At 36.6% G+C, this 12,017-nt stretch overlaps 1 protein-coding gene across 4 annotated transcripts in view; it reads right to left on the minus strand.

Moving 5' to 3' along the window:
- Positions 1-512: 512 nt before the first annotated feature.
- The window catches only part of ATP2B1 (ATPase plasma membrane Ca2+ transporting 1), a 64,065-nt gene continuing 52,560 nt past the window's right edge, over positions 513-12,017 (minus strand). For 3 of the 4 annotated variants that reach the window (XM_085222683.1, XM_085222671.1, XM_085222674.1), the window contains exons 16-22: positions 11,132-11,323; positions 10,740-10,953; positions 10,379-10,590; positions 8,628-8,735; positions 6,593-6,775; positions 6,187-6,273; positions 513-1,954 (exon numbers count right to left, since the gene is read on the minus strand). In XM_085222683.1, coding sequence (XP_085078809.1) covers positions 1,643-1,954; positions 6,187-6,273; positions 6,593-6,775; positions 8,628-8,735; positions 10,379-10,590; positions 10,740-10,953; positions 11,132-11,323 — 1,308 coding nt within the window. In that variant the 3' untranslated portion in view covers positions 513-1,642. The remainder of the gene's footprint in view (positions 1,955-6,186; positions 6,274-6,592; positions 6,776-8,627; positions 8,736-10,378; positions 10,591-10,739; positions 10,954-11,131; positions 11,324-12,017) is intronic. The other variant, XM_085222691.1, reaches the window with a different exon arrangement.

Genomic DNA, 12,017 nt, shown 5'->3' on the forward strand with positions numbered 1-12,017 from the left:
CAGTATTAAACTCATGCTCTTCTGTAATGGACCTGGAAAACACAGCAATAGGAAATTCAGCGCTGTTCCACCATCCTCAGCTGTTTAAAGAATGCAGCGGAGGCAGACCGTGGCTTTTCCAGTCTATCACTAGCAGGTTCGTTTTGGTGCATATTATTTAAGTGGAAAGTGTACTTTCACCAGTGCCATCGGTCAGTTCTTCTTTTCCTCCTTTTACAAAGGGATGTACTTATAAATCTCTATATCTCAGAATCTCAGCCAGACTATTCACTGGCAAGGAGTATCTTTTGGGCTCAGCGAAGACTTGTGAGTACCTTAATCTTACATTCATTCTGAGGCAGCCACCGCAACTCCATTTACCCACAGTACTGCTTTTAGTGGGGCTGTTACCATCTTGAAATTGTAGCTAAAAGTAGTTTTAACCACTAATACAAGAGAGCACTTTTCAGTGTTTCCTGTGATGGAGCTGAGGGGAAAAAAAAATAAAAATCTGTAATAAACCATTGCTGCAATTTTATTTTAACAAAAGGGCAGGTTTATTCATGTTTACAAACAAGTTTCAAAAACAAAAAGGAGAACATGTATGCTACCCACTAACAACCTTTCAAAATGCCAACAGCCCTCATGCTGCATGAAGGATTTTATAGATTAGAAAAAAATCACAGTTCCACTCACAGTTCACCAAGACAGCACTAAACTAACATGTTTAGACAAAAACAAAGGACTAAGATTCTGATGTATTTTGATTTAATCCATTTTGCCCGAGATAACAGAAATATTTCAAGCAAGTTCCATCACATATTGATGTCCTGCATTAAACAATCCTACTAAGTTCTGAACAAAAGTTATTCAGTAAGTTTCTCAAAATTTTTAAAAATTAAACAGTTGTTTCAAAACCATTAAGTAGTAAATGTATTTAAGAAACTAATCAGGACAGAGGCCATAACTTCATTAGAACACCACTGCTCATGTTTTTACAAAGCATTAGTGTTATCTATTTGGCTATTAGTATCAGCAATTTATCTACAATATTTAACAAGGTAAATTGCAGGCAAAATTTAGTACAGTTTCAATAGAAACACCCTTTTCCTGAAAATACAGCAGTATTTGAAGGACTAGTTTTTTTTTTTTTTATTATTATTTTTCTCTGCATCATTTATAAGGAAGCTTCCCATCTATGAACAGGAACAAAAAAGTATCTACAAACCTTGTAAACAGATCTGTATCATTTATAAACATAAATAATCCAAATTATTAACAGCCAACAGCAGAAATTAAAGTATCAATTCAACAATCCAGGGCCTCCTTGCCCTTCCCAGCCTTCCCCTCAAAAAAGGATCATGATAAACTAAAGCTCTGCTAACACACTGTTCAGGACCATTCTTAAGTACAACAGATGATCCACAGGTCACTTATGCCGAGTTACTGTTCATCTGTCAGAGTTCATTATTACTCCCACCCCCAGAAAAGCACCCTCCAGTCTGGCAGAAAGCTTTTTTTAAAAAAATAAATCTACATTCGTACAAGTGTGTCTTCTGTTGAAGTCCAAGACAAGAATCTCATCTTGTCCATCATAAAGTGTGAAGAGACCCAGTTTCAATTTCTTTACAATGCAGCTAGTGTGTTAACATTCAGCTTACAATCAGAGTGATGTTTCCAAACTATGTAGCGGGCTCCCTGGGGATGAAGAGGTAGCAGACTTGTTCATGTCTGTTGTAAGGTGAATTCCACTGTCAACCGCATTGTTATTTTTATTGGGAGAGGGTGGGGGAGTAGAGTTGCGTTTTGTTGGAGCGTCATCTTCAGCATCAGTATCGTCAATAAGGGGAATATGAGGCTCGGAGTCTTCTATTCTAAACTCAGGATGCGTCATAAAATTGTGAATTGAACTTCGTGTCTCAGGTTTCTCTAGCCCCTCATACAAAGAACTACGAAATGCATTCACCACTCGTATCTGTAAACAAAGAAAAAAAGTTGTTAACATGCTGCGGATTTACTGGTAGTGACATGGTTCTTATGAGTTTGAGTCCACAAACAGCTAGACATGAGTGATTCGAATTTGTATGTGATGCAGTGGAACTTGCAATAAACTGTAAAAAATGAAGAGCATTTCAGTAGAGCACTGCCAGTCTACAGAGTAGGAATAGAAACTGTGAAAATACTGCAAGGAGCCGAAGGGCCTAAAATTCAGACATGGCACTAGAATTGTTTAATTACTTAACATGGGCTAAGTTTTTTTTTGTTTTTTTTTTGTTTTTTTTTTTTAAATGAGGCCAACAATTACTTATTCACAAATTAAATCATTTTCAGTGAGTTTTATAGAATACTGAGGGGGGTGGAAAAGGCTGAAAATAAGTTAAAGGGTAGAAGAGTTACTAATTCTCATGCTGGGAGTTTAGGATGTCAACTGACTATGAAGAAGCCAAGCATGTGTAAGCCAATGTCACAATGACCAGACAGTAACGAATTCATGCAAAAAAAGGATAATATGACTAACTATAAACAGCTGTAAATGTTCGAGTATATACCCATCTACCATACTGGAGAAAGTTTCTTACCTAATGATTTGGAAGCTAAACATCAGAACTAGGAAACTGAATGCTGTATTGTATACTGAAGATGTAGCTACAACAGGTTATAACTTGGAAGAGACTGTTCAAGCCGCACTAAATACAAGAGAAGCAGGTGATCAGTTTTAGCTTATTTGAGTTTTCAACTTCCACTGAATTTATGGATAAAATTCCCAGGCTGAACATAATTTCAAGTCTCTCCATTGTTTAACTAACATGTGCAAATCAGAACACTAAGTTTACAGAAACCATAAACAAGCATTTCAGAAAGAAATTAGATATGAAATTGGATAGGAAAAAGGTGCAAGTTCATTTTACAAAATGTGTGTGTCCAAGATGACAGAAATTTACACTTTTCTAATTGTGATTTGAAGGATGAAGCCACCTGCTCCTACACCTCCTCTCCTGCACTCCACATTTCCCTGACCAACTACATGAATTCAGGATTCATTCTTGACTTTATATAAAATATTTAATAGAAAACCAACGACCCCTTTGTCCAATACTTTGATTAAAACACATTCTCCAACTTCTGTTAGCTTCTGCCTGTTCAATACTCAACATCTTTAATTAACCTGAGTAAGTCTTCAGGAAAGTACACAAAAAGTTCTGCATAGTATAATAAGAAGCAGAGCAAAACTCTGTAGTACAGACCAACTTACTGTTACAGAACAGTAAGTCAAATTTTAAAAGATTTTTTAGGACATCTGAGATGACTTGTTTCAAGAAGTAAATCAGGATTACTGCTTCCATACAGGATGCATTGAGTTCCTTAGTAGTAAAAAAGAAGCAATCTGGAGTGAAGGAATGAAGCTGGAAGGTCAAGCAGGACAGGAATGTTGACTTCAGAAGAGTTAAGATACACCAAACATCCTTTTAGTGCAAACAGAAGAGGACTCTCCAGCAGCAGTGTGTCAAGTTTGTTATCAGCGTAACTCTACACCACACTGATTCCGACCACGTTCTTTGATATCCAGCAATAGGTGTTGTTTCCCCTATCCCCACCCCAACTTTCATTAAGAATTTTACTAAAAAGCAATCAAGTCCACATTTTCATACTGCAGGTATACCACTGGGCTCCACTGATGATGAAAATCACTTCAAGAGGACAGGAAGGATACGTAATGTTCAAAATGGAGAGAACAGGAAACAGTGTTGGTGTGATTGAGAGATAAATCATTACAGCAGCATTTAATGCTTTACTGTTTATCACATGAAAAACTGAGCACACTTTAAGAGTTTGCATGTTATGTGAGATTTAAACAAATCCAGAGTGCTGCATAAAATCTCTTGTCACTTTCCAAGTGAATCAGTAGGAGTGACAGTGTCAGACTGAAAGTTTACAATGCCTTTATTTGGCATGTTGCATCCCACTGTGCCACTGATTTCAGTGGCAAAATGAAATACGACTGTCTCATGGAACTAGTTTTTCATTGCTTACAGATGGCATGTTAGAACATGAGCAGTAATGAAAAACAGTTTTTTAGCTAAATAGGAGAGCTGTAATTAGCATAAGGATAGAAGAATATCCACAATAAAAGTGTGATTCACAAAAGACAAACAACTGCCCTGGATGATCCTACGAACCCAGGACCCTCATAAGGTCTGGCCACGAAGATTAGAATCAGACTACCAGCACTTTATCTTACACTTAAAAGGGGAACATCTAGCATTTTTAAGGCTTTATTTTCAGCTACTCAAGATAACGAGATAGATAGCTAACTATAAAATTGCATAAGCGAGGAGCAAGCAGGACCATTTCTTATATCATCAGGCCTATCCTATAGTAGGTACCAGAACAACAAGGAATGCAGTAAGCACTCCAAATCTTCCTGGGCAGGCGGCTGCTTTGGAGTAGCAACCTCAATATATGTGAACTATCTTCCAGCTAACAGCTCCAAAAAAGACAACAATGAACAAACCTATCTGTTTGCCACTAATATACATTAGCTATCAAAAGAGGATCTCCAAGAGGGAACAGCAGAAGGCTGTATTTCACAGTGAGGATCAAAAACTAATTTTTTACTATTGTAGGTTTGTATTTGCATTGGTCATTTGATGCAATGAGATGATGCAGTACCCATTAGGTTCTGCTCAAATGACAGCATGGCATGAAGTTGCTCTCTAGAGAGTTCTCAATGTCTAATTAATGTTCTTGAGTGTAGTTAGGGATACAGGTTACTCATTACCATTTTAAGTAGGAGATGCAATCCTGCATATCCTTACTGTTAAATCTACTTTTCATTTTGTGTGCTTCAGGCATGCAAATTTGTGAGCTAAACTTCTCAATACTGCTCACTTGCAGGCTAGGGAAGTATCTGTGTCGCCAAGGGAGAACAAGTTAGCTTGTGCAAGCTAACACAGAAATTCTGGCCATGCCAAAAAAAAAAAAAAAAAAAAAACCCATAAAAATAAAGAAATCAGAAGAAAACATTTAAGGCAGTTCCTGAAATTAAGGATCTTCATCCACTTGGTAATCTGAAAGCTTAAAAAGCAGGGCAGGGGTGGGGAAAAGAAGCCTTCTCATAGTTATTTTAAAAAACAATTATTTAACTGGTCTACAGGAAGTTAGAGAGGGCAGTTAAACATATAATACATAACTAAGATGGAAAATGATTTCAATAATAGTTGAATACTGAGAGCTAATATTTATAACTGTTACACATCTTCAGACTCCATAATTTAAGCCTACATGAGGGTAATTAAATCTCTAGCTTCTACAAAGAGGAAGGCTGAAACTGAAATGCCACTTAGAGCACAATATAAAGAGGGCAGAATTGAGGTGAGACAAGAACTGTACTGTTACTGATGGCTTATGAACTGCTGTTTGAAGAACCTAGAAAGGAAAAGAAACCCTTCAAACGTGAACAGAAATTTCACTACTTAGTCCTTAAGCCCTTCTTCTTTTTCATGAGCTATGTTTCTTCTGACTTGTACGCATTTAAGAAGCCTTGTTTCGCCACCTGAATCCTGATGTTGAGAAAGTTGTGTTATTCAGTAAAAAAAAAAAAAAAAAGTCCACTGAAAGCAGAGACTCAGAAGTTCCTCACAAGCTACAAAGAAAATGCATTTAGTGTTCCACGTTCTAACTACATTCATATTTTTAAAACTGCATTGCTTTTCCATCCGTTTCTTCACCTTTTCAAATATCATGTGCTGTGCGTAGTGCAAGACAGTTAAACTAGGTCTATGATTATACACTTAATCAATTTGCTTATTCAACAGAAGTCACCCATATAAGGTGCCTTTCAAGGCATATACTCGAAAATTTACAACAGTTTTCCTGTTTTATCCTAAACATTCTTCTGTACACGAATGGATGAAGGCACAGGATGTGCAGGCTCACAGCTTTCAAGTGAAAGTCTTTTGTTGCAATTGTTCCACCTGTTCTCAGCCCTCTAAGAAAAAAAAGTCTTGAGGACTCCACTTTGTGAAAAAGCTCAATGAAAAGCCTGAACGATGAGTTTAAGTACTAAGGAGAAAATGAGAAACGTTAGGTATGTGAATCAGGAAATGTTAACTTCATGCACTTTAGGAACACACACTCACACCCCACAGTAGTAGAAGCAGTAGTAGAGGAAAACACTACATGTGTAGGGGTAGAAATATTTGTTACATCATGGTGCTGGCTGGCGATGGAGGGTTGCCGCCTTAGAGCCCCCTGAATGGTACTTCCACTCTGGAAAGCATTCACTACATCCATCTGCAAGGAATCAGAGATTGTGACAGCTTGCTCAGCAAGAGAGAGAGAGAAAGAGAAGAGAACAAGAGAGGACCATCCCCATCTATAGCACACAAAAAGTAAAGAAAAAAGGCACTTTTTTTTTTTTAAATACAGTAGATAAAGAGGTAAGAGTTGAATTTAGAGCAGAAGAAAACAGAACCCTGAGGGATTTACAGTCATCCATATCCCCTCGAGAGTCTCATCCACACCATTTAAAACTGCCACCTTAGTAAAACGGATCGAGAGGATTGATTTCCCTCCTAACACGCACCGCATCCTACCTTTTCCAAGACCATACCTGAGTTTGTATTCTGTTTAGGCCCCTAAACCACAAGATCTGACCACGACGTAATTCTCGCTCAGCATGATCAATCTCCTCCACATCTTCTGCTAGCTCTTCCTCAGGAATCTCTTCCTTTTGTGTTCCATGACCAGCTTCCTTAAGGAATTTCAGGCGGCTAGTTGGAATTGTTGAAATCAACTAACAGCGAATAAGAAGTATGAATCAGAATTATTATTTTAATGGAAGAAAAAAAAAAAAGAAAAAAAAGAACATAATAGATGTTTAAATATAACATCCTGTATATATGATTAGCGAAGTCGAATAAAAAAAAGGCGTAAATGGGATAAGTGTATCAATGTAGAGCCAACACTCCAGCTGAATGGCTGCATAAGCCTAAGTTTTCTTACAACCTAATTAAATGTTTTTGAGAAGTAATCATAGCTTATTCAGAAATATAGAAGAGGCAGGCATTCTTTTGTCACCTGAACAGTATTGATCCACTTGCAAGCGATGTTTCCAAAACCCTTATATAAAACTACTAAATTGCTAGTTGCTCACATTAAATTGCTACTTATTTTTAATTAATTAATGTAGCTGAAGCTAAAGAGAAGCTATGTGTGTCTGTTCCAGCTTTCCTTTTCATCCCCACCTTCAGGGCTATTCTGTTGAACTATGTAGTGAAGGAGAATCATCTTTTGATACATCCCATCTAGCAGATCCACATCAGTTCCAAGCCTGCTTTCCTTGAGCATCATTAATCTAGAAGACCATTTCAGAAGCTGCAGAGGAAAAAGACTGCTCCAAAAGCAAGATAAACTGCCTTTCATACTGACATTGTTACTATGACTTCAGTTTCTACTATTAGCAGAAAGTCAAAAGCTCGTTCACTATGATCAGATGCTAGAGCAGCATGAACTGCAGCAGGGAAACTCTGCCTTTCCAGGATGCTTTGGAATCAAAGATATTTCAAGCTACATGACTTTCTTTAAGGCTACTTTTAAACCTCAGCATGACTCTCTTCAATTTTTAAAAAATAATCAGTTCTCCAAAAACGTTCTTAAAAAGTTTATACCCACATTTAGAATATGCATTTCTGTATTCATTTACAACTAAACTTCATCCTGAAAAAGATATTCTTTATAAATTAGAAGGGAAGAAACTGTACTGGAAAACTCTTCATGTGGTATGAAGAATTTAGACAACCATGTCATTAACTAATGAGAAACTACACAGAGTTCTAAAGTTTCATGTAAATAACCTTGCAAGCACTGTTACATGTGCAATAGCAAAGAAGCCCTAAGAAAGAAAAGAATCAAAATGCAGTAAGCTTAAAAGTATATTTCAATTATGCAAATGAAGTTTAAAGAGAAAACTTTTGAGTTTTGCTGCATTTCTTGCTACTCTAGGATATCTTTAAACAAAAAAGACTAGCAGGAATAACTTCTCATTTTTCAAGAAAACCATTCTACACCACATTAAATATACTGAAACATTAGCATATTAATTGCCTTATGTTCTTATCGAAGTTCTTCTAGTGTTTATCTGGCTGAAGACAATTTCATATTCAAAAGCAACTACAGATGCTTCTAGTTAAAAATTACTGAACATAAACATAGAACCATAGAATGGCCTAGGTTGCAAAGGACCACAATGATCATCTGGTTTCAACCCCCCTGCTATGTGCAGAGTCGCCAACTACCAACCAGGCTGCCCAGAGCCACATCCAGCCTGGCCTTGAATGCCTCCAGGGATGGGGCATCCACAACCTCCTTGGGCAACCTGTCCAAAAAACTTCCTCCTAACTGTCCCAAACCAGACACAGTATGCAGTTATGACTTATAACTAAATAATCAAGTCATAGTAAGGAATGTCTAACCACAGACTTTCTAGCTATTAACCTAGATAAATTTAGGCAGCATTTACTGTTAATTTCTACAAATTTACGTAGTCCACTTCAAAGATCAGAATGTTTAAGGTAAAATACTTTACATGAAAAATACAAATTCATTAACACAAACGGATTTGACATTTGTAAAAAAACCTATTTTACCTGGCCCCAGAGTAGTGTTCCCATGCCCAGGAAAACGGACCACAGCCACTGTTCAATTGAGAGTTTTGAGCAACTAAAAGGTTTTCCACCAAACTGCACGATAATTATCTGTGAAGAGCAATACCATTAAACATGTATCAGTGATATATTACTAGAAAACTCCCTGAAGCTTCAAGATCAGCATAGACAACGCTGCATTAACACACTGGACTTACTATCTGATTAAGCGCACACTTCTACCATCTCAGCAGCTTGAGCTATATTTCCAAATCTAAGCAATTTTCTCAGTATTTTAAGAACTTATTCTTCTTCTTCAAATGGTACACAAAAAGAAAAAAATGGTTTTTGCTTCTTTGTCCTTACACTTTTCCCCCTTCATTTAACACTTACAGCGTGTACTTGATGCTACAAATTTAGTTCAGCCATCTCAGAACCAAGTTAACTAATGATTAATGCAAGTCTTAGATATGCAAAACACAAACACGATTTCTGAAATCATTCAACAGAATATTACTACATACCCCAGTCTTAAGCATGAGAGTTTATATGACAAACTGTGATGAGAAGCTGAAATCTGAAAGCCAAGTTAAACACATTCCCACTGACTACTAGAACAAGCTGCATGGACTCTAATGAGCAAGGTATCCCACTGCATAGGAACTATATGCATGGAATACTGCCCTGGAGAATAAACATTCAAGCAGCATGGCAAGTGTCAAAAGGAGACAGTATCAGCCATTAAATAGGGCTCCTGACACTGGAAAGCCCAGGAGTATCTTATTTTATTAACAAAGAATAAGACACTATGAAAAAACACAGCACTAAGTTATATAGGAAGATAAGCCCCTTATGAATCCCTGATAAAGGGAACATAATTGCAGGCAGGAATAATTTCTATGTATTTGGATTTGTTGCAAAACACGTCTGCTGCACTTATGACTGAAAATAGAAGAGGTTTTGAGAAAGATTCTCCAGAAGAAATTTAAAAGTAGATTAAGTGAAGCAACTTTACACAAAGAAGAGGTGCATACATTTACATTGCTTGAACTGTTAGACGTTTGGTTAATTCTAAGGAATTCCAAGTTAAGATTCATCTTACACCTTAGATTACTCATGTCCAAAATAAACTGTGTGAAAATGAAAAAAATTAAATTGTAAGAATATAAAAAAATCGAATTGTTGGTTATTTCACTGTTATTCATATTGATTAATTAAACATAAAGGCTAATTCGAAGGTAAAAATATTTTGTGTCAACTGTTTTCCTTTAATTAGATTTTGACTTGGTCTTTCTCAACACCAGGATCTGATTTATTTCAGATAATTTGTCATGTTAATAAACAGAGATTTAACCAGCCAGCTCTTACAAATCTGCCTTGATGCACCAACTAACGGTCCCCAGACATCAGTGTTTCATGCCAAAATAAGACCTAAAGCAACAGCATCAATACAGACAACTGATTTCTGTAAGAGAAACATACAGCCTCTTGAAAATCTGTCAAAAGACTGGAACACTGGGATCACACAGAAGGACAAGAAAATTCAAAAAGTATACACAAGTAGTTCAACATTTGATTTTGACAATTTCAAGCAAGAATTGAAAACTATTATTATTTTTATTTTTATTATTATTATTATTATTATTATTTTTAATAGTGTGACATTGCTGATTCTTCACATTGCAGAAATAAAACATCTGGTTGCATAAGCATTAGTTGGGTAGCATTTCCAAGGTAAGCAATAAGTTACTCACCTGCACAACAAATGTTCCCAGAACAATAGTACAGAAGATAGCGTTGTTAAAGATTCCTTCAAAAACATTTCTTTCACCATGAATTTTCCGGGCATTAATTTCATTAAAAAGCTGCATCATTACAAATGTATTGAAGACAATAGTATAATGCTCTGAAGGAGGGGCATGCAGAGGTGCATTTCTTCCACTATCAATATCAAAAATTTTCTCACCTGTGTATAAAAGACATTAATCAGCAGCTTAAATTGGTGGCTTTATACACGTACACAGATAGATAGAACATATACTAGAATTAGAAGAAAAAAAAATAGTTTTTAAGACTTCATCTCCCTACAGCTTGGCAAAGCTTCAGTGTTCTTACCAGCAAACAGGAGCGTAAAGACCACTACGAGTTGGTAGAATGCATGACCCAAAATATTCTTCATCATTGTACGAGAAATCAAAGGTTTGTTTCTACCATAAGGCTTTCGTAATAGAAGAGCTTCAGTTGGTGGTTCTGTCGCCAAGGCAAGAGAAGCTAATGTGTCCATTATCAGATTTACCCACAGCATCTGCACAGCTTTAAGTGGAGAATCCTATAAAGACAGAAACGTAAGCCCTCCAGCATAAGCGAACAAACTGCAGCTATTAAAGGCATTTAACATTTTGAAGAGCATTACATTCTTCAGGCTAGCATACAACAGAAAGTTGAATTCAAGAGAGTCCTTCATGATATTTACAGCATTTATTAGCTGTAACTACCAATGTACATACCTGTGTTATGCATGCTCCTGTAAAAGCGACAATTACTGCTACTACATTGACAGTAAGCTGGAACTGAAGAAATTTCGAAATGCTGTCATATACGTTTCGTCCCCACATAACTGCTTTTACAATACTTGTGAAGTTGTCATCCGTAAGGATAATATCAGAAGCTTCTTTAGCAACATCGGTTCCAGCAATTCCCTGGTAGAAAAAGAAAAACACTAGGAAATGCAACAGGATGCACTGATGTATATAGTAGGAACAATTACATCCCTGGTCAGCACATCAACACTCATTTTAATGCACCACGTCTTTAGAACTAGTTTAATGTGAACAACCTAAAGCTCTACTGAAGCAAGTCTTGCTTCCACAGTCTACTGCAGAATGGAAAACACAAAAAATCCTCATCTTTACTTTAAAGATTTTAATAAAGAAAGAAATCTCAAGCTGGCAATAAAAACCACACTGTGCAAGTTTCTCCTGTTCAAGCTAAAGGCCACCAGATGGTGCAGTACTACAGTTTAGTCCACATGCTATATGAGTTCCAGCACTAGGAAAATACACGTGTACCTACATGGTAAGTGATGTACACTGCCAAAAGCTTTCCTGAAGAATGTTGACAATGAAAAGCAAGACATTAAGTATAATTGCATTTAACATTGCAATGCAATGATATTGTCAGGTTTTAAGCACCTGGAATCTCCCACATATCTAAAAAATTCAACTTAGTTTATGAGTTAAGTAATGTCCACTTAAAGGAGATGGGGTTTTTCTTTTTTTAAATACCCTAACTAGAATTCAATAGGAAATTTAAAGATCCTTATTCTTGATGTTTACTAAGAAAAAGTCACCTGCACAGCTATGCATACAACTTAAAGTTATCTTTGAGTACGAT

This window comes from Meleagris gallopavo, chromosome 1 (assembly GCF_905368555.1).
Source record: "Meleagris gallopavo chromosome 1, MGAL_WU_HG_1.1, whole genome shotgun sequence".
Classification (NCBI taxonomy): Eukaryota; Metazoa; Chordata; class Aves; order Galliformes; family Phasianidae; genus Meleagris; species Meleagris gallopavo.